The sequence below is a fragment of the Euleptes europaea genome, chromosome 20 (assembly GCF_029931775.1).
Source record: "Euleptes europaea isolate rEulEur1 chromosome 20, rEulEur1.hap1, whole genome shotgun sequence".
Taxonomy (NCBI): domain Eukaryota; kingdom Metazoa; phylum Chordata; class Lepidosauria; order Squamata; family Sphaerodactylidae; genus Euleptes; species Euleptes europaea.
Window position 1 is genome coordinate 3,008,009 of NC_079331.1, and position 23,190 is coordinate 3,031,198.

General features: G+C 47.9%; 1 protein-coding gene across 1 annotated transcript in view; it reads left to right on the forward strand.

Annotated features, from left to right (window-relative positions):
* THSD4 (thrombospondin type 1 domain containing 4) overlaps window positions 1-23,190 on the forward strand; it is a 235,768-nt gene that overhangs the window by 39,189 nt on the left and 173,389 nt on the right. The window contains exons 8-9 of the mRNA XM_056866032.1: window positions 12,589-13,031; window positions 22,667-23,111. Coding sequence (XP_056722010.1) covers window positions 12,589-13,031; window positions 22,667-23,111 — 888 coding nt within the window. The remainder of the gene's footprint in view (window positions 1-12,588; window positions 13,032-22,666; window positions 23,112-23,190) is intronic.

Consider the following 23,190-nt stretch of genomic DNA (forward strand, 5'->3'; position numbering starts at 1 on the left):
GCTGACTTTGATGGACCAAGGGTCTGATTCGGTTTAAGGCAGCTTCATGTGTTCATGTGCTTATAGGGGAGGGGGCAGAATGAGGTACAGACTATGTGGCTTGTTATTTTCAAGCATTATTTAGTGCCCATCCCTTCCTTTCAGAGATGTGACTGAGGGTAGGTTTCGTTGGCTTAACGCTGGCATTCTTCACCAGTAATTTTATCCACAGGGAGTCTGGTTGTACATCAATCGGTTGGCAGTACAAACATCTTCGGCCTCAACAATGAAGTTCCTTACAGTCCTAGCGCGGAAAGAATATACAACTGACAAACTGATCTGTAGGGGAGGATGTTTCTGTCTTGCGTACGTTTTTGCATTTTGAGTGAAGAAAGCCTTGCGGTTAGGCTGACCCGGGACTGGCCGACGTGGCCGTAATGCACACAGCCTGGGTTTCACAGAAACAGGGTTTGAATGAAACCACCTTCCCTCCGTCTGTTGCAGAATAAATCTGCTTTCCCTTAAGTGGAAAGTGAGGCACGTACATAAGTTCTTAAGGATCAGAGAGTTCAGGTTTTGGCGAAGGAAATTCTAGGATTCCTCTGTGTGCACCTTGCACATCTGTTTTCGCTTTGAAAGGTAAGCACGGGAAATATAATCAGACTGCGGGGCTTGGAGAGATGAATAAATGTTCCATTAAGATATTTGTAAATAGTTCAGTATTTCCTTACATCGAAGCTTACTGGAAAATGAAGGAAAGATGAGGGAATCTGCTGCATAAGGGACAAGAATCCAATGTGAGCTGCCGTCCCACATCCCAGGATGCCTGCAATGTGCCCTGAAGATACTCTTCTTTCTGTGACTTTTCAGAGGGGAATTTATTTGAACAATTTATTTGAATTTCAGAGGGGAATTTATTTGAACAAAAAGTTTTCGGTCTTGCACATGCCAGTATCTGCGTAAGGACATTGCAATGGAATTGAACACATCAAGCTGCCTTGTATTGAATCAGACCCCTGGTCCATCAAAGTCAGTATTGTCTACTCAGACCGGCAGCAGCTCTCCAGGGTCTCAGGCAAGGGTCTTCCACATCACCTACCTGCCTGGTCCCTTTAACTGGAGATGCTGGGGATTGAACCTGGGACCTTCTGCACACCGAGCAGATGCTCTACCACTGAGCCACGGCCCCTCCCCAAATTCAGTGCAAGTCTCCTCTGGTACCCTGATATTTAGGAAATACTTAAAAAAGAGTATATGCGTACGTGTGAAAGAGAAAAGAGCGCACATGGAAGAGATTTTCAGATTCCGCATGCTTTTTTGGTCAGTTACAATACTTGATGCCCTGACCTGTATGGTCCAGGCTAGCCTGATCTCGCCAGACCTCATAAGCTAAGCAGAGGGTCGGCCCTGGTCAGTATTTGGATGGGAAACCACCGAAGAAGAAGAGTTGGTTTTTATATGCCGACGTTCTCTACTACTTAAGGAAGAATCAAACTGGCTTGCAATCACCTTCCCTTCCCCTCCCCACAACAGACACCCTGCGAGGTAGGTGGGGCTGAGAGAACTGTGACTTGCCCAAGGTCACCCAGCTGGCTTCATGTGGAGGAGTGGGGAAACAAATCCAGTTCACCAGATTAGCGCCCGCAGCTCATGTGGAGCCGTGGGGAATCAAACCCGGTTCTCCAGATCAGACTCCACCGCTCCAAACCACCGCTCTTAACCACTACACCACGCTGGCTCTCAGAATAGCGCGACCAGCCTGATTCCTAGTTTTGTGGTGATGCCCTGCCCACTACCCTTTCTTAAAATTCCCCAAGAGCCCCGTTGAGTTGGATACCCCGTTCGTGCTGCACTCACATTCTTCTCGTCTGCCTGGATGGCCCATATTAACCTGAAAGTTAAACTCCGTGGAGGGAAGAGAGGTGGGTGATGTGGGGAGAGATGCAATGGAAAGAACAGCGAGAATGGGAGGGGGGACATTTGTCTCCCCCCCCCTGCCAGCAACCTCTGCCCTGAAAAGATGATTCCCATCTCGGCTAGTCAACGAAACATTTGTCGGCGTCACTCGAGATCTCCGTCCCCTTTCTTGCCTTTAATCTATCTGGCATTCATTGCATTTTTCAGGATCTTCTACATTTTTGTGCATGTGTGTGTGGGGAAACTTTAGAATCCGTGAAATACAGTCTGCATTCCATCTGCTCTTGTTCACTGCTTGGCTTCTTCCGCTGTGTCCTGTTGGATTTCAGGAAGAGCTGGTCTTGCCCTCTGGAGCAGCAGAGGACCGGTCGCTGCCCTCTTCCACACGAGAGCCCTTCCGGTAGTCAAAGGCCACGTTCACGTCTCCTCTGTCTTTTCTCTCCTCCAGGATCAATGCATCTATTTCCTTCAATCTTTTCCCGTAGGACTCGTTTCCCAGCCCATCTTTGATACCTTCTTCAGAGCCTTTTTCTGGTTTGCCTGCCTCCGTCAATGTTGTGCTAAAAATGTCCACTTGGCTCAGTGGTGGAGCCTCTGCTTGGCATGCAGAAGGTCCCAGGTTCAATCCCCGGCATCTCCAGTTAAAAGGACCAGGCAGGAGGTGATGGGAAAGACCTCTACCCGAGACCCTGGAGAGCCGCTGCCGGTCTGAGTAGACAATACTGATTTTGATGGGCCAAGTGACCGATTCAGTGTAAGGCAGCTTCATGTGTGTTCATGTGTGTTTGGTCTCCAAGATGCCACAAGAGACCTGTTTGTTTTTGCTTTGGTACACTAACCAGGCGACTCTTCCGGAATTGTTCAGATAGGAACGGGCTGCGCTGTTAGTGTCTTAACTGCTAACCCCACAATGGCTGCATTGTTTGGTATGAAAGATTAGGTTTGCAGGGCTTTGGAGCAAGTCCTTCAGTCTGGATGAAATTTGCTCAAAGCAGTTTCCTCTCTTGAGGGTCTAGATAACGTTAAAGGCCCTTCAAATGTGGGTGGAGCTGCTGATGCTGGAAGCTTTAATTGCTCCTTTTTAATTGTACAGCAAGAGATTTTTGGATTGTGTTCATTTAAAAAAAAATCACAACCCCAAATTTTCATTGACGAAAATTGAAACAACCCCCCCCCCTCCAAAGAGCTCAGTTTGCAACCAAAGAGAAATCACAACCTTCCCTCCCACTGATTAAGAATCCATCCATGAGTTGTGGCAAAAGGGAAGTAATTAATAAAGCACAGAGAATAAGAATCGGCTTTTAAACAGGAAAGGCAAGGAAGATTTAAAGGCACGGCGTAGCTCTAATTACACTTTTTCCCTTTGGCTCCACAGCGTGATCTTCATAGCTTTTAAGTTTGCACATTTGTAAGCTTGGAATCGTTCAATTACGATGATTATTTTTAACAGCTGTTTTTTGTGGCGGAAGAAAAAGGGATAATTGCCACCCCCCTCTTGAAAAGGGATCCATTTGGGAACGATAGAACACCACGCGGTAACGACTCGAAAGCTTTAAAATAACAGAGGCGGATTTAAGTAGATTGTAGTTTTGGGAGTTTCTGTGATGCTTTTTCAGACCACATGTGGACAGCTGGTAGTGCGATTTTGATTTTTAAGGGGGGGAGGGTAAACCGGCTGCAAATCGCGCCCGAAACCCCACGCAGAAAAGCTGCACTGGAATGTAATGGGTAGGGCCTGACGTTGTCTGGATTCTCCATAAAAACTGCATGAATGAACCCTGACATTTCCACACTAAGCGGTCCCACGGAACCAAATTCTCTCCCTCCCAATTTCCCATACTTCTGATCAGTTGAGGACTCCGTCGATTGGGGCGGGTGGCAAAATCCTAACACGCACGAAGCCAAAAATTGTCAAAATTGGTTCTTGTAGGTTATTCGGGCTGTGTAACCGTGGTCTTGGAATTTTCTTTCCTGACGTTTCGCCAGCAACTGTGGCAGGCATCTTCAGAGTAGTAACACTGAAGGACAGTGTCCTTCAGTGTTACTACTCTGAAGATGCCTGCCACAGTTGCTGGCGAAACGTCAGGAAAGAAAATTCCAAGACCACGGTTACACAGCCCGAATAACCTACAAGAACCAATGAACTCTGACCGTGAAAGCCTTCGACAATATTTTAATTGTCAAAATGTTTAAGTAGATGTATCTCCCCCGCCAATCTTTGTGCCTTGATCAATTATGACACCACGCTGGGAAAAAATTAGCATTTCTAAACCCTGATTACATATTCAGTTTCTTGTACAACCAGTTAGTTTTGAGGAAATCGTGGCTTCCAGTTCCAGCAATATTTCCTCCTCGGGGGATGTTCTTGTATAGTGAAGTTTTCAGCAACTGTAGGCGAAATCCCAAGCCAATATTTTGTTTCTTCCTTGACTAATGTAAGCAGTGTTTGAGTTTGTCTTACTGCTGTAAATGAACACCTACTTTTAGGGGGAAGAATTAACCAAGGTCCAGAGATAACATGCATATTTTGTGTATGTGTGGGGGACATATATTACGACTGTCTTGAGAAATTATTGATTCCTATTTGAAGCCTGTCTGAAGTCTGCCCAGTCGAAGCCTATTTCAGAAAATACTCAATGGAAAGTTAATCTCTTTCGCCCCCTAAGAGGTGGTTTGATATAGCCGGTAGATTGGCAAATAAAATAGGTGAATTTGGATGAATGCAGAGGAATGCAAAATATGGATTCAGATGTCATAGGGGCTGCTTAACGTTTCGCCTTTCCGCCTGCCCCTGCAAAACCCGGCCCCTCAAATGTCTAAGCAAATATTGCAATAATTACGGGGAAGCAGCTGTTGAAAGATGATTAGTCACGTTACAGATTATTTAGTGCTATAGTGGCTCGGATCCAAATCTCTGGGCATAGTATCTGGGGGTGGGGTTTAGCCCCTGGGTTCCCCTGCATCCAGCTGTTTGGCAGAGAGACCTACACGGACCTCCTGCTTCCTGTGCTGATAGGCTAACTGGGCACGCATGCCATCGTTATAAGCGGAAGGGCTGTTTGGGTGCTCAGGGAGGAGCTGTGGCTCAGTGGTAGAACATCTGCTTGGCACGCAGAAGGTCCCAGGTTCAATCCCCGGCATCTCCAGTTAAAGGGACCAGGCAAGTAGGCGATGTGAAAGACCTCTGCCTGAGACCCTGGAGAGCCGCTGCCGGTCTTAGTAGATAATACTGGCCTTGATGGACCTTGATGGTCTGATTCAGTAGAAGGCAGCTTCATGTGTGTTCATGTGTTCATCTGTTCGGGGAAGCTGGCTTCCATCCGGACGGAGATCTGGGTTCAAATCCCTGCTCAGACCTGACACTCTTGGGCCAGTCATTTTCTTTTAGCCTGGCCTGTTTTACTGGGACGTTGTATGGATAAAATAGTGGAGGGGAGGACTGTGTTTGCCGCTCTGAGCTCCATTGAGGGAGGGGCGGCCCTCATCTTAATAGCATTTTTATCAGTCCTGGTCTAACTTGTACTTGTTGATCTGTGGGTGTGAATAACATGCTTCTTGCTTTGTTAACTACAAAGAGGCCATTTTTGTTCCACTTCTTGTGACTGTCGGGCACCCAGTAAAACTAGTTTTGCTTTTCTTGAGCTAGTTCTGTTGGGTTTGAAGTCTGAGAGCTGGCATGGTGTAGTGGTTAAGAGTGGTGGACTCTGATCTGGAGAACCGTGTTCGATTCCCCATTCCTACACATGCAGCCTGCTGGGTGACCTTGGGTCAGTCACAGTTCTCTCTGAGCTCTCTCAGCCCCACCAACCTCACAGGGTGTCTGTTGTGGGGAGGGGAAGGGAAGGGGATTGTAAGCCGCTTTGAGACGCCTTAAAGGTAGAAAGTCAACATATAAAAACCAACTGCTCCTCCTCTTCATCTTCCTCCTCCTCTTCTTCCTCCTTCTTCCTCCTTCTTCCTCCTCTTCCTCTTCTCCCCTTCTTCTCCTTCCTCCTTCCTCCTCCTCCTCCTCCTCCACTGCGTTAAGGCAGGCTGCATCTAAATGCATTCGGGGAAATGAAATATTCCTTGCATTGCTAGCAAGGATGAGCCTGAGTCTCTTGCCCAGCCCTTTGTGACTAGTTCCGGGCTGCGTAGAAAAAGGAGAGACATCGCGGTAGATCGTGGATGGAAGGAGCAGACAGGGATGATGCTGGAGGCGGTACCAGTCGGCAGACAAGAGAGGCAGGAGAGGCTGTCTTTGGCATTAACGTATGGAAAATTGCATTGCTCACAGGAAAGTTATGCATCTATCCCAAACTCCGACTGATAAGATTCGGCGGCGCTCCACCCCGACCGCATTATTCCAGCCGAAACTTCACATTTTTTCTCCCTGTTATTTGCCTGGCCACACCCTGCACATTCTGAAACGAACCTCCCAAATGTTCTCAAACGAGCAGCAAGCTTGCCCTGTCTGCTCCTCTTGGTGGATTTTCTTGGTGGATCTCCAAAGTCACTCTGCGGGAGATAAGAACTGCTGTTCGCCCTCCGGGTTGCAAACACAAACAGAACTCCTAAGTAGCTACCCTGCTGTCTCCTGGATGCTCAGATTGTATCAGAAACACGCGTAAGCCAGGATTCTCTGCATACATTTGCGCTCCTGGCAGATAACCAGATAAGCTCAATAACTCGCTTTCGGTAAACAGAGCCCCAAGAGCAACAGAGCAGGCTCAAGGAAGTGAGCCATGCTCTAACAGGGGGTTTCAATAGGTTGCCAGCTCTGGGCTGGGAAATACCTTGAGATTTGGGGGATGGAGCCTGAGGAGGGTGGGGATTGGGGAGGGGAGGGACTTCAATGGGGTACAGTGCCATAGAGTCAATCTTCCAGCATGGTGTAGTGGTTAAGAGCGGTGGTTTGGAGCGGCAGGCTCTAATCTGGAGAACCGGGTTTGATCCCCCACTCCTCCACATGAGCGGCGGACTCTAATCTGGTGAACCGGGTTGGTTTCCCCACTCCTCCACACGAAGCCAGCTGGGTGACCTTGGGCTAGTCACACTCTCTCAGCCCCACCTTTCTCACAGGTTGTCTGTTGTGGGGAGGGGAAGGCGATTGTAAGCTGCTTTGATTCTTCCCTAAGTGGTGGAGAAAGTCGGCATATAAAAACCACCTCTTCTTCTTTGTCTCAGTCTTCATCTTCTTCTTCCTCCTCCTCCTCCAAAGCAGCCATTTTCTCCAGGGGAACCGATCTCTGCCTGCTGCCCAATCCCTTGAGCTGGAGAGGCCGGGAACTCAACTGGAGACCTGCTGCGTGCAAAGCAGATTCTCGACCGATGTCTAGCAGGGCGGTTCCCAGATATAGCAGCCTCTCACCTAAGCTCTCAAGAGATGCGCTTTGTGTAAAGTGGTGGAAGGGCCTTTGTGCATAGCTCCAAGGCCTTCCCCCAACAGATGCCTTCTGCTTTCCAGCTTTCCACATTTTGGCAGCCCCGGCCGCGAGCTTCTTAATCCCCTCGGCTCTGCAATCCCTTCCAGTTTTGGCAATGGAGCATGCAAATTCTTTTCACCTGCGTAGTCGACTCGCTGGCGGCCTGGGTCCTAAATAAGTCATTGCACACTGGGCTAAGGAGAGATTAAATTACCAGCAACGTTAAAAACTGCCCCCCCCAAATGCTTGTATATACATAGCATTGTCCAGTGGCCAAAAATGTTGCATGTATATAATGCTTCTCCATGAGGACTAATTATTAGTATGTTATGGAATATTCCCAGTCTCCATCCTGTGGTGGAATGGATATCATTTAAAGACTATCTGCCCCCTTTTAGGGTAATGCCCTCAATGTGTAGACCCTGCAATTAATTTTGGAACAGTCTTCGGTGTTAACCTTGTGCTGCGTTGAGGATTTTGCTTTCCAGGCATTTCCTGCTGACCATCTGCTGCACCTGCTTTGCGTGCAAAAGGTCCCTCAGGATCTCTGCTTAAAGGACCTCAGGTAGCAGGGGCTGAGAGAGAGTCCTGTCCGTTCCTGAGGCCCCGGAGAGCTGCTTCCGGCCAGAGTAGGCAATACTGAGCGAGATGGACCAAGAGCCTGACTCAGTAGGCAGCCTCTTGAGAAAGTCTACCCTCCTTTTCTTCGCTTCTCCTCTGAAGAGTCTGAGCTTTTCGTGAGGATCTTGGAAGGCCTTAAATGGCTTGAGAAGGGGGTATCTGAAGGACCGTCTTCTCCCATACATTCTTGCCCGGGAATTAAAATCACAGGGAGAGGCCCTTCTAATTGCCCCACCAGTAGGGTTGCCGGGTCCCTCTTCGCCACCGGTGGGAGGTTTTGGGGGCAGAGCGGGACTTCAATGCCATAGAGTCCAATTGCCAAAGCGGCCATTTCTCTCCAGGTGAACTGATCTCTATCGGCTGGAGATCAGTTGTAATAGCGGGAGATCTCCAGCCACTATCTGGAGGTTGGCAACCCTACCTCCCAATCAAAGAAGCTCATCTGGTGGGCATACAAGAGAAGGGCCTTTTTGGTGGTAGCCCCATGATTCTGCAAGCTAGAAAGGTGGTTAATAAATGTTTTAAACAAACAAACAAATTAAAAAATGCAGCCTTATACCAGGTCAACTTTGGCACCAGGTTTTGTCTAACGTGGAACTTCCAAGACAAAATTTGATTTCCTGCTCAAGGGAAAAAAAAAAGTTGGTATGTTTTATTTGTGAACACATTCCTTGCCCCAATGGTTGCTTACCTTTCCTCTTTCCCCCCCTGTAGGTAAATATTTCTGATCATTCTTTACATGTTGTCCTAGTTGGCTTTCTTTTAAAATAATCAGTCTCAAAGATAATCCATTTAAGAGTGTGCTTATTTGTAAATTCCTTCGCTGAGATTCCCACACATCCAGCTACTTAAAAAGCCTACTTTTTAATGGACCGTTTAAGGCTTTGCTTGGTATCCCTTTTCCAACTTTCTCCTCCAAAATCTGAAAATCTCCTATGCCCACCATGTTTGAGAAAGTCACTCATGCGTAGCTCATGGTGTGGTTTCATTTACACGCAGCAGTACCAGGTTTTGGCTGGATGGAATATTTTTAAAAAACTTAAAAGGTTTTTAAAAAAAGCTTTCCAGTGTTTTTGCTAAAAAATTATAGTAGACTTCAGAAACGTGGTTTCGGTTAACTGTACATCATAGTGAAAAATAGCAATCTTTTGGTCTATTTAGTTATTCGGGCTCATTCGAACAACCATTTTATTCCCGGTATCAGTTGCTGACTTCCCAGCCGATCTTGGCACATTGAAACAACCTTGTGAACACACTAGTCCTGAAGACCAGAGTGTCACATATGAACACATGAAGCTGCTTTATACTGAATCAGACCTTTGGTCTCTCAAGGTCAGTATTGTCTACTCAGACTGGCAGCGGCTCTCCAGGGTCTCAGGCAGGGGTCTTTCACATCACCTACTTGCCTAGTCTCTTTAACTGGAGATGTCGGGGATTGAACCTGGGACCTTCTGCATGCCAAGCAGATGCTCTGCCACTGAGCCACCACAGCCCCTCCCATCCAGAAACAAGTACGTATAGTGGAGACATGGGAATTGTGACCCCATCTACTGTCATATCCCCAGACATATCTTGCTTTGGCGTTATCCTACTCCACATAAGGCCTTGAATCTCAGAAGTCAGGAGATGGCAACTGTGCAGGTCTGACCTACAGGTGCATGCTGGATTTCATATGTGTAGACCCCACTCCACCAGTGTGGGCAAAATGTATGATGCTCGGAGGACCGGTAGCTGGGCAGTAGGGTTGCCAACCTCCAGGGGTCACCTGGAGATCTCCTGCTATTGCAATTGATCTCCACACAACCAAGATCCCCCTGAAGAAAATGGCTGCTTTGGAGGGTGGATTCTATGGCATTATATCTTGCTGAGGTCCCTTCCCAAACCCTGCCCTCTTCAGGCTCCATCGCCTGAGAAACTACTTTTTTTCTAAGTGTCTCGAGCCGTTCCAACATATCCTTTTTCAGCTTTCCTGAAAACCTCCGAGGCCTTAGCCGCTGGGAGGGTTTTCCTTTGCTGGAGGTCAGCGCTTGTCAGCTATCGGCTTCCCCGTCTCCAGCGCCACGTAACAGAATCATTTTAAGTGGTGCTTGGAGCTCTTTGCCCGATGGCTGGATTTGATGGCTATAAAATTAAGGCTAAATAGGCCCAACAGCCGAAACTTGATCTGCCCCGATAAGCACGAATTGTAATCAAGAGTGAAAGGAAAAGTACGTGCCGTGTAAGGGCTGCCGAGAGTGGCAGGCTTGCCTGATTTCAAGCTTGCGGTGGAGCAGTTCACTTACCGTTGGGCTTGCCAACCTCCAGGTGGGTCCTGGACATCTCCAGACTGCGGAGTAGGGTTGCCAGCACCCCACTGGGGGCAAGGCATCACCAACCCCCCTGCTGATCAGCTAGCTAATGGGGGGGTAGGGTTGCCAGGTCCCTCTTCACCACTGGTGGGAGGTTTTTGGGGCAGAGCCTGAGGAGGGCGGGGTTTGGGGAGGGGAGGGACTTCAATGCCATAGATTCCAATTGGCAAAACAGCCATTTTCTCCAGGTGAACTGATCTCCATTGGCTGGAGATCAGTTGTAATAGCGGGAGATCTCCAGCTAGTACCTGGAGGTTTGGTAATCAAAATTTTCAACAAGAAGTGCCAAAGTGGGGCTGTTAACAAAGCAAAATAGCACTTACAGCCGCAAATCCAGTAGCTGCTGGTAAATATTTATACCACAATCAGTGTTCATTCAGTACACAATATATAGAAGGAATGACTCGCAGTTAACACAATGACAATTTCAACTCGCAGTTGAAGCAACAAATGTTTTGAATATCATCAGACTGTGTATTTTAAATTGTCCTCAGATTCCAAAAAACAACGATGGGTTTCCGGTAAAAAAAAACCCATTTCGCTCCAGCTTCATCTAATTTGGAAATCCTGAGACGATGAGAAAGCTTGAAATGTACTCATTTTCAAGCATAAGGTGTGTACCTTCTACATAGAAGCAGATGGCTGGCTGAGTCATATGGCTGGTATAAATATAAATATTTACCAGCAACTACTGGATTTGTGGCTGTAGTACCTGGAGGTTGGCAACCCTATTATACCCTGATGAGGTCCCTTCTGGGATCTTCTCCCTTAAGCAAGATTCTCAGTTTGATATCTACATATCTGAAGAGCTGTGACTCACAAAACCTTGGCATAAATATTAGTCTTTAAGGTGCCATTGGACATTAGTTTTAATTTGACCATGACACCCTCTTCCTTTCTGCTTCCTCCCTGGATTTAGCCTTCCATTGGGGGTCTGCTCTGGGGCTGCCGTGCCCCAGTGCAGACAATCCCTGTCACTTTCGGCCATGCCTTTAAAAAACAACTGTAAAACACCCGGGAGGAGGCAGGCTGCTCCTATTTTTGAACGACAGACTTGACATGGGGAGAAACATAGGGTTGGGACATTCTTGGAGATTTTATGGGTGGAGCCTGGGGAAGGTAAGCTTTGGGGGTGGACCTCAGTGGGGTATAATACCACAGAGTCCACCTTCCAAAGCAGCCATTTTCTCGCAGGGAACTAATCTCTGTCACCTGGAGAGCCGTTGTCATTCTGGGAGATCTCCAGGCCTCACCAGAAGGCTGGCAATTTTAGCAGCAACACCACGTCAATGTGGATGCTCCGTATGAGTGGCTGGTAACCTTTAAGAGAAGTTTTTATTGTGGCTGGGTGAAGGGAGTGTGCAGCCACACTCCAGGGGGTGGAATATTTTTGGATAATGATAGCTGTCAGCAGACGGTTGTGTAGTCCCGTGCAATATCCAGCCTGGCTAGAGTTTGCAGATGGTCATCTTGTCTCAAAAGCTGCCTTAGCAAATCGACTCTATGCCGAAACGTCTGATTGTCTTTTTGTTGGCTATGAGCGACGCGTCCGGACGGGCCCGCGTGGCGTTGTAGCTCAGTCGTAAACTTTGGCCGCAGGCGACGCGTTTCGATTTTGATCTCAGTTGCGTGGGGACGGCCTCTAATGATGGCGATGCACGGAGGAGCACCGCTTGTCTTCGAGGCAAAGAAAATGACCCGCGATAATTGTGTATGGAAGAGGTTAATGCATGCGTATGTTTTTATTCCTTGAAACATCGAGGCATAAAATAAGCGCCATATTTGCACATGGAAAAGTAGAATGGGTGTAAAAATCACAACGAGCGTCCTGATGGATATTTGACGCCCTTCTCGCATGCATGCTCTAAGTATCGTTTTGTTTGAAGTTGGACTGGCTGAGTTTAGTAGGGCCTAGCCTGATCTTGTCAGATCTCAGAAGCTAAGCAGGGTCAGCCCTGGTTAGTATTTGGATGGGAGACCACCAAGGAATACCAGGATTGCTATGCAGAGGAAGGCACTGGCAAACCACCTCTCGTAGTCTCTTGCCATGAAAACCCCAAAAAGGGGTCGCCATAAGTCGGCTGCGACTTGACGGCACTTTACACACACACATTCTTGTGTAAGAGTTCACAGGATTAGTAATAATGATGCTTTATATAGCATTAATCCAAATGGGTGCCCCCCGCAGAACAAGAATGGGCTTTAACCCAGTCCAGAAGGTGCTGATGGACAGCACCGACTTCTGGTTTAACGAGAGGACGTTCCAGGCTTTGGGGTTGGTGGCGGCATACTAAATTGTCTACTCCAAACTTTTTTAGGTTCCGCAAAGGATAGACGAACACAACGTTGCTGCGGAAGAAGAAAATGGAGGAATCCCGGGGGTCTGGGGAAGCTGGGGGCCCTGGTCAGCCTGCTCTCGGAGCTGCAGCGGAGGGGTCATGGAGCAAACGAGGCCGTGCCTTCCGGGATATTATTACGAAAGGAACTACCGCCTGCCGGGGCAGTTCTCTGTCTCCGAAAGGACCCTTGGCCACCACCAGCAGCTGCACCACCAAGAAGACCTCCTGAACCCTTATTCCGGGCACGTCATCTCCGCCATACGGACGTCGGTGCCTCTTCACAGGAACGAGGAGCAGAGCCATGGGGGCCTTCGGGCGGGACTCTCCTCAGCGGGCCGCAACGACAGCCACTTGAGCCGAGGCGCGTTGAGGGGAGGCCGCCCTTCTCAATCTCGGCGTCGTAGTCCGAGGCCGGATAGAAGGTAGCTGTTCTTTTTGAGACGCTTCATAAATGTATTCAAGAGCTATCAATGTTGATTTTTGGGGGGGTGGAACCCCACAAGGGACAGTACGATAAAACAGAATTGGGGAATTAATAATAGTAAATTCTACAGGTCTGTGATGTAAATAAACATTCAGTCGAGGGAAAGGAAACTGTAGTCATTGGGGAAAGGTGCTAAATATAGAGAGAGACAGTGTGGTGTAGTGCTGAGAGTGTCAGATTAGGATCTGGGAGACTCAGGTTCAAATCCCCACTCGTGACACGTGAACACATGAAGCTGCCTTATACTGAATCAGACCCTCGGGGTCCATCAAAGTCAGTGTTGTCTACTCAGACCGACAGCGGCTCTCTAGGGTCTCAGGCAGGGGTCTTTCCCATCCCCTACTTGCCTGGTCCCTTTAACTGGAGACGCCGGGGATTGAACCTGGGACCTTCTGCATGCTAAGCAGATGCTCTATCACTCAGCCATGGCCCCTCCCCAGTGGTATAATGTCAGAGGTATTGCAGATGTTCTCACCCTTTGGGGAGGATGTGATGTTACTTCTAGGTGACACTCTAGGCTGCCTCCCCTAGTCTCTATGGTCTTTACTGTAGAGACTAGGTGAAATTCATAGAGCGTCACTGTGTGAAGGCCGTTTGTCCTCCTGCTCCTTAAGTCCTTGGGGCTGGTAAATGGAAGGCCTATTCCCACGTCAAATCCACCACATGGATTTGGCCACAGCTTCCTCTCGTCTCATTACAGAGCCATCCGGCCTTGGCTGTTTACCAAGTGGGGGTGACAGTCCAGCGTTTGGTTCCTTGCAGTGTTATTTCAGGCAAATTAGAAACAGGGTTTTCTTTTCTGTTGGAAGATTTTTTAAAATCACCTTTCACTGCTCTCTGGGATATTTATTATCAGAGAGCGATTTCCCAGTTGCTCTCGATATGATCGGTGGAAGCCGTAGGTGGCTTGCTCTTCTGGTAAATATGCCTCCGCTCTGGCGCTGCTTCCCATATGACGTATTTCAGTCCCGGCGCAGCGCCTGTGAGCTGCTCCCACGAGTTCACGAGGGAGGCCTGCCTTTTGGGATGAGTCATGCGCCCGCTGGCTTCCACCCCAACAGACCATGAAAAGGCAATTTGATTTCAAGGCTATTAACAAGCTGGGCTCTGTGAAAATGTGGGGATTTTTTTTTGGTCTGGTCCTCTGTCTCTCTCACATACCGATGCATGCGATTCACACGGTGTCATGAGCGTGCGAAGTTGCCTGAAACAGAGACAAACCATTTGTCCTTCTAGATCAGGGTTATCTACTGCGACTTTGCTGCGGCTCTCCAAGGGCCACAGACAGATAAAGGATTTATGGAATCATAGAGTTGGAAGGGGCCATAGAGGCCATCTAGTCCAACCCCCTGCTTAATGCAGGATCAGCCAAGAGCATCCCTGACAAGTGCTTGTCCAATGTTCAGCCTCTGCTTAAAGACCGCCAGTGAGGGGGAGCTTACCACCTTTCTAGGTAGCTGATTGTACTGTCGAACAGCTCTTACAAAAAAAACCTTTCCCCTAATATCCAGCTAGTACCTCTCCGCCTGCAATTTAAGCCCATTATTGTGAGTCCTGTTCTCCTGCCAACAGGAACAGCTCCCTGCCCTCCTCTTAAGTGACAGCCCTTCAAATACTTCAAGAGAGCAATCATGTCCCCCCCTCAACCTCCTCTACTCTAGACTAAATGTCCCCAACTCCCTCAGCCTTTCCTCGTAGGGCTTGTTCTCCAGGCCCCTGATCATCCTCGTTGCTTTCCTCACACCACCACCTCTAGGGTTGCCAGCTCCAGGTCAGGAAATCCCTGGAGATTTGGGGGTCAAAGTGTTCAGAAAGCAGGGTTTGCGGAGGGGAGGGACCTCAGCAAAGTATGATTCCACACAATCCGCCTTCCAAAGTGGCCATTTTCTCCAGGGGACTGATATCTTGGTCCTTAGTCCAGCTGCCTGCTGACTCTCCGTGAGCGGGTGCGCGAGTCCTGTATGGTTGCTTCTACCGCCTGGCCCTGTGCCTTTGTTGCAGACCTTCGACTCTGGCGGTTACTGGGTTGCGTTTTGGTTTTTCGGGTGTCTCGTCCTTGAGTTGTAATTGTATCACACTTGCGTTTGACTACATGTATTGTGTAATTTTGATATTGTGCTGAATATTTTGAGCCTGGTGCTGGGATTTTGGCTTGGTGCTTCCCATACCAGCACTTATCTTTTTCTTGTTGACCACCTGCCAACCTAACCTCCTCCCTAAGATGCTTTTGAGCTGGAGATGTCAGCGATGGGATTATGGACCGTTCAAGCTGGGAATGTGGCAGGAGTGGTACCAGAGCGTCAGCCCTATTCTGCTATGGTTACATGATTTCCACTTCTTCTTCTCTCCTATTCCAAACAAAGGTGGTAACATTTGCTTTCTATGTGGATGTTCTGGCCTTTCTAGATACCTGTGTGAGGCAGTTGTACCTCTGTGGAGTGTGTGGATGGGTGTTGAGCACTTTATCCCCAATATCTCCCCCAAATGCCATGGTGCTCATATGGCTTTCTGTGTCCAGCTTTAGTGTGGGCTCCGGTCTGAATCAATCCTTTTATATACTTCTCTTGTGGGGAGGTGGGGGGATTGTAATTGTCACTTAGATTTATGGAAGGCTAATGAGGTGGGTGGGTAACCTTGCCTTAAACAAACAGAGCGAGTTGAAAGGAATTATGCCTCCCCCGTGCCAATGGAAAACATCACCCCGGCTTGCTATTTTGTCAGAATATTACCGAGAGAGAAATACGAGGGTTTCTTAAAGACATTTTTATATGGGGAAAGTGGAAGAGGGGCGAAGGACTGGAGGAAGGATTTGTGCAGCGGAAACAATTTGGAAATCATCAGCGTCTTGCATCACAACTCGTTTTGACTATGTTGCCCCAGAAGGTCAGACCAGAACCAACGGGTTGAAATTAAATCAAAAGAGTTTCCGTCTAGACATTAGGAAGAACTTTCTAACAGAGTGGTTCCTCAGTGGAACAGGCTTCCTTGGGAGGTGGTGGGCCCTCCTTCCCTGGAGGTTTTTCAGCAGAGGCTACATGATCATCTGTCAGCAATGCTGATTCTATGACCTTAGGCAGATGATGAGAGGGAGGGCATCTTGGCCATCTTCTGAGCTTGGAGTAGGGGTCACTGGGTGTGTGTGGGGGAAGTAGTTATGAGTTTCCTGCATTGTGCAGGGGGTTGGACTAGGTGACCCTGGTGGTCCCTTCCAACCATATGATTCTAAGATTCTATGACTCCTGTTTTCCTGCTTTATGTCAGGCGTCACTTCTGATGGTGGTTTGTTTATTGCCCTGACCTGAATAGCCCAGGCTAATAAAGACTGGTTCGGGGGTCTAATTTCATGTCCTCCGTTTTTCCTCCATTGTTTCCAATGGAGGATGCATGGGGGCACCCTCTTTGGGGGACCATAAAATTGGACCCCCTGACCCAATCTTTATCAAACTTTGGGGGTTCTTCTAAGGAGATTCATCAGAAGCTATGTGGAAAATTTGGTCCCTCTACCTTAAAAATAGCTCTCCACGATACCTGGAAAAATTCTTCATACACTATAATGGAGCCAATTTTTTTGGATTCCTCCACCCCCCCCCCCCAATACCAGTATGGGAAACCAGGAATGTTCAGAAATCCTGACATTCTTCAGGTCCAATATACCCGAATCCAAATTTTAACGATTTATTTTGCACACCTCTAGTGCCCACAGACTCAAAAATGTTGGGCACTCTGGTCTAGGTTCTGATGCAATAAAGGGGCATGTACCAGTTCGACCCGCCTTTGCTTTTTCCGAAAGATTATCGCATCCCCAAGTGATTCCCCCCCCTCTCAAGTATTTCTGTATGGGCTGCTTCTAAGAAATGTTTGCGTATGTGAAATCGCACCCTTCCGGAGCATGGCCAGTGCTTACATTACGGTGGCATTTGCAGGTTGAAGAAACGGAGGGTAGGATACTCTTGATGCTACACTTCTGATGGACAGATCTTCCAGCAGGGTTTCTGGAGAAGGACTCCTTGTCTGTCTCTCTCCTGTAATGGCTTGCGCTTAAACTTTGCTCACCGCGTCGGGTTTAAAAGCTCGACAGCGAAACGGGAGTTCCTGGAATGTTAATCTGCCCTGTGCGATGATACAGGACCGAAAGATGATATATGGGCAGCTTTGCTTCAGACAAGGGCTATAAATCTACCCGGCGTTTCAGAGCACTCTTCTTCCTGTGCTAGGAGATAGCCCTAAAGTCTCCAACCTCACCTGGCAAGCTCAAATTCCATTACAACCTTTCTGCAGATATGAACCTGGCTTGTAGCCAAGTTTGGAAAGTGTTGATGGAGGTCTATTAAAACATTTGTTTTTCAGTTTATTTGGGGGGGGAGGGGAATTGACACAAATATTTAGCCCTTGTATTGAAGTTTTGGAATGGTCAGATCAATCCGTGAACTTTATCTTGAAGCCATGGAATTGGTGGGGCGTCAGTGGCAAGATTTGTTTCAGTCCTTATATCCCTTCAACACTAGATATATGCTGCTCAAGATCAATTGATCAAGGAGCTTCTAAGGGATAAAAGGAAAGGAAAGGAATTGGTGGGGAGCAAATGTTCCAGTTCCCCAGAACTCTTCCTGTAGTGGTTAAGAGGGGTGGTTTGGAGCGGTGGACTCTAATCTGGAGAACCAGGTTTGATTCCCCACTCCTCCACAGGAGCGGCGGAGGCTAATCTGGTGAACTGGGTTGGTTTCCCCCACTCCTCCACATGAAGCCAGCTGGGTGACCTTGGGCTAGTCACAGCTCTCTTCGAGCTCTCTCAGCCCCACCTGCCTCACAGGTAGGGTGGCCAGGTCCCTCTTTGACACCGGTGGGAGATTTTTGGGGCGGAGCCCGAGGAGAGCTGGGTTTGGAGAGGGGAGGGACCTCAATGCCATAGAGTCCAACTGCCAAAGTGGTCATTTTCTCCAGGTGAACTGATCTATATCGGCTGGAGATCAGTTGTAATAACGGGAGATCTCCAGCTGGTGCCTGGAGGTTGGCAGCCCTACTCACAGAATGTCTGTTTTTTTTTTTAAATATTTTACTGTCAGGTACTTTTCAACAACACATTCATTTCATAAATCATACAATAAAAAACTTTAACAGCGTCATCGAAAAGCATATTCATCTATTAATGAAAAGATATTCAAATAAGAGACTTCCCCCTCACCTTCCTCCATCTTGCTATAAATTTATCTATTCTTTTGCAAAGAAGTTCTAATCCAGAAAAATACATCAAGATTGATTACTAAATTAATTCTAAATTATTCAATTCATTTACAATTAGTACGTGTTTATTATTGATTTCATATATAGTAACAGATTTTATTTCAAAACCGTTCTTAAGGTAAAAGGATTAGATCAGTAAATACAGAATGTCTGTTGAGGGGAAGGGAAGCTGATTGTAAGCCTTTTTTATTCTTCCTTAAGTAGTAGAGAAAGTTGGCATATTAAAAACCAACTCTTCTTGTTGTTGTTGTTCTTAATCGGGGGGACCCCAACCTTTTTGAGCCTGGGGGCCTTCAGGCGGGGAGGGATTGAGGATTAAAAAGAAAAAAAACACACCCAGGTGTGTCCTTATCCCAAATAAACTGGGTTATCGGAGTGCCGCTTATGGCCAAAAATTTCAGTTCCCCCCTCCCACGTCCCCCAAATGGAATCTTCCAGCTGCAACCTGAACTGCCAGATCTAAATGCATCCCTTGGGTTGGCATAATGGAGCAGGAGAAACCTAAATCCAAACAACTGTCTTGAAACAAAAAACCCAAACAAAAACCAGGGGGGAAAAAACCCCCCAAATCGGAGTGCCCCGGAGTTTTATTCGTTGTGATGTATGTTTGAAATGTTGATTTGATGTTTTAAAAGAGGGAAATGACTGAAATTACAGAAGGCAACGGCGTGCAAAGGGGGGGGCGGTGAGCCATAAAACGCAGATCTGCTGCAAAGGCAGAGAGAGACAGATCGAGGCAATAAAAGGTGTTTTATTTAAGGCTGTTTGGGGGGGGGAGTGGGAAGGGAACAGGGATTAGGTTTTGCGAGGCCCCTCGGATGCTCGCAAGCTCCTTTGAAGCGGTCGGTGGCATCGTGGCTGGGGGCCAGTGGCCATATCAGGAGAGAACAGCGGGCCACAAAGAGGGACATCGCCATCCGATCTTTGTGGATCAGAACTGAGTTCTGTTCCAGCTTCCCGTGGCCGAACTAGGACGGTGTGAATCATCACAAAAGGGAGAGATGAGCAGAGATCGGTTTTTAAGATTGCCAGCAAAAATCTAGTTGTTTCTTCTGGCTCTTGTAAGCAGACACCCTGCCTGAGGTGCATGTTTCATAGCTCAAGATGTTGTTTCTGTTCAGGGGAGGAGGCGGGGTGGGGGGTCATATCTTCGGTTAAACCCCATAAAATCACGGCCTCTGTTAGGAATCAGAAAAATGCATGTGTGTTCCAAATAGGAGAGGGGCCGTGGCTCAGTGGGTAGAGCATCTGCTTGGCATGCAGAAGGCACCAGTTTCAGTCCCCGGCATCTCCAGTTCAAGGGACTAGGCGAGTAGGTGATGTGAAAGACCCTTTTCAGCCTGAGACCCTGGAGAGCTGCTGCCGGTTTGAGTAGACGATACTGACTTTGATGGACCAAGGGTCCGATTCAGTAGAAGGCAGCTACATGTGTTCATGTTTTGGGGAGGGGCCGTGGCTCAGTGGTAGAGTATCTGCTTGGCATGCAGAAGGTCCCAGGTTGAATCCCCCGCAATCTCCAGTTAAAGGGACTAGGCGAGTAGGTGGTGTGAAAGACCCCTGCCTGAGACCCTGGAGAGCCTCTGTCAGTCTGAGTAGATAATATTGACTTTGATGGACCAAGGGTCTGATTCAGTAGAAGGCAGCTTCATGTGTTCATGGCACATGGTCAGTATTCTCTAAGATTGGCAGTGTCTCTCTAGCATCTCAGGCAGAGGTCTTTCGCGTCACCCACCCCCTGATCCTTTTAACTGGAGATGCCGGGGATTGAACCTGGGATGTTCTGCATGCCAAGCCGATGCTCTACCACTGAGCCACAGCCCCTTCCCAGTTGATTTGCCCTTAGGGTATGGAAGGGTCTCCAGGGTCTCAGGCAGGGGTCTTTCACATCACCTCCTTTCCTAATCCCTTTAACTGGAGATGCCGGGGATTGAACCTGGGACGTTCTGCATGCCAAGCAGATGCTCTACCACTGAGCCACGGCCCCTCCCCTCTACGTATCCAAAGCCAAATGCAGTGGTGGTAAGGAAATGGCTTGTGGTTCTTCCACCTTAGTTGCGTATCTGTTTGCAGAAGAACAAATCAGTGATGTCGCCACTTGATCTAAGGCACCAGGCTCAGATCGTCATCAGTTTTGTATAGCCAAGCAAAATGTCCCCAGCTGGTCCTTACAAACATATAAGGAGTTTTGCCGCACAGCGTTTGCCTTTAGGGCCAGCCCAGATTCTTCTCACAGCAGGTATGAAGTATCACTTTTGCAGACAAGACCGTCAATTCCTGTAACAGATAGAAGTTTTGTTTCTCATAGTCAGCTTTCTCTCCCACAAGTAGTGAGGGTTGGGGTGGGGGTGGGGGTTATCGTTTTGACCGGAAAGCAATCTCGCCACCCCTCAAGAACCGTCTCAGCTATATGAGCAGTATCCTCCTCTCTTTCTTTTTCCAAACGGAGCCAGCATTGGGGGCAGGGGGCAGGTTGTTTTTTAACCCCAGCAGAAAGAGAAGGCATTCCGACGGTGTATCGGTTTGCTTTTTGCTTCAAAACGGGAAACCCTAGCCTTTCTCTGTCCTGCAAAAAATCTTTACAAGCTGGTTGTTCCTTTGAGGCATGGTGCACAGACTGCCCACGTGACTGAAGCGCTGATTTTGTGCGGGAGATGGATTTTGTGCAGATTTTAAGAGAGCCCGGTGCCAAAACATAATCCGTGTGGTGGATCGGGTTTGATGGATTCTACGAAACCTTTTGTGCCCCGTCCACGTGCTGGGTTATAACAAGACTTAAAGTAATAAACAGCTGTATAAGCAAACCAAACAAGTTCTAGGGTTGCCAACTCTTGGATAGGAAATTCCTTGATATTTGGGGGTATAACCTGGGGAGGGCACAGTTCTGGGAGAGGAGAGACCTCAGCGAGGTATTATGCCATAGAGTCTGCCCTCCAAGTAGGGTTGCCAGCTCCGAGTTTGGAAATACCTGTAGGTTTTTGGGGCGGAGCCTGAGGAGGATGGGTTTTGGGGAGGGGAGGGACTTCAGTGCCATAGAGTCCTATTGCCGGAGCGGCCATTTTCTCCAGGGGAACTGATCTCTATCGGCTGGAGATCAGTTGTAATAGCAGGAGATCTCCAGCTAGTACCTGGAGGTTAGTGAATCCCTAAGGAAATGATCTCAGTACACAGCCACTAATTTTCTTTAACATATGCACTTTTACTAATATGTTACTGCAATATGCACACTGTATATGCTTAACACTATATAACTAAGTTCTAAACTACAAACAGCCTGAAATCAATGTCAATTAGGCTTGTATGCATTTACACAGTTTTTTTCTTTGTAATACAATTATTCCAAGTTATAATACCCCCAGGGGGAATATTTCTTACGACCAGCAGCAAGGTCCATAAAGTCCTTAAGATGTGTTATACTTCGCCACAAATCAGGCAATGCGAATTCAAAGTGTTCTCAATCGCGGTCAGCTGATCCCGCGTAGACCAATCCGATGATTCTATCACCTTTACTGCTGGTTGAGCCGATTTTAAACGCTAGCTTCATGAGAATGACCCATAGTCTCATGAACAGCAAATCTGCAGTCAGAGATATTATTGCACAGTCTGAGGAAGCATATTGCACTTTTATGCGAAACAAGGAGATATAACCCGGAACTTGTCATCATTTACGTGCCATATATATCATAACAACAAAAGCGCATAGCCATAGAAGCTAGCGTTTAAAATCGGCTCAACCAGCAGTAAAGGTGATAGAATCATCGGATTGGTCTACGCGGGATCAGCTGACCGCGATTGAGAACACTTTGAATTCGCATTGCCTGATTTGTGGCGAAGTATAACACATCTTAAGGACTTTATGGACCTTGCTGCTGGTCGTAAGAAATATTCCCCCTGGGGGTATTATAACTTGGAATAATTGTATTACAAAGAAAAAAACTGTGTAAATGCATACAAGCCTAATTGACATTGATTTCAGGCTGTTTGTAGTTTAGAACTTAGTTATATAGTGTTAAGCATATACAGTGTGCATATTGCAGTAACATATTAGTAAAAGTGCATATGTTAAAGAAAATTAGTGGCTGTGTACTGAGATCATTTCCTTAGGGATTCACTAACCTTATATCAGTACACCTCCAGTTTATAGTACCTGGAGGTTGGCAACCCTAATACCAGGATATGTCTGTCCATTGCTGATGTATGTGGTGGTGAATCTTTGAATCATGGTCCTTGTTTTAATTCGGCTGGGTTGGAAGCTGTTGATAACGTCCTTATTGTTTAACCACTGCTGAGTTATTTTGTTTTTCTGTAATCCCCACCCCACCCCCTTGTCCTTAGAGGCAGAAACAAAAATCCCATTGGACCCGGGAAGTACGGATATGGAAAAGTGCCCTACATCCTGCCCCTGCAGACCAACACGGGGCAATTGCCGCACAAGCCACGCCGCCAGCGCCAACTGGCATGGCCAACGGCCAACCAACCAAGCGAGGGCACCGGGAGCCCCTTCGGACATCCGGCCAGCCCTTCCCATCACCAAGGCGGCCTGCAGCGGGACGACCGCAGGCCTCAGCCCAGGCCGCAGGGAGCGAGCAGTCCCTTGTATCGGCAGGCGGTGCACCACGGCCAGGTGTTTCCTGCGTCACAAGGCACGTTCCACAGTACTGACTTGAGCAGCCATGTTCCGGTATCCCACCAGCCCATCCAAGGTCAGCCTCCGGCTCCGAGGACCTCGGCCATCGTGTGCACTGGAGCCTATAAGCAACACAAACTCTGCAACACAAATGTAAGTGGCTGTCTTGTCTGTCATCGTCATGAGTAGTGGCTTGTGGGGCTGGGGATGGCCAGAGGACCACAACTTCAAG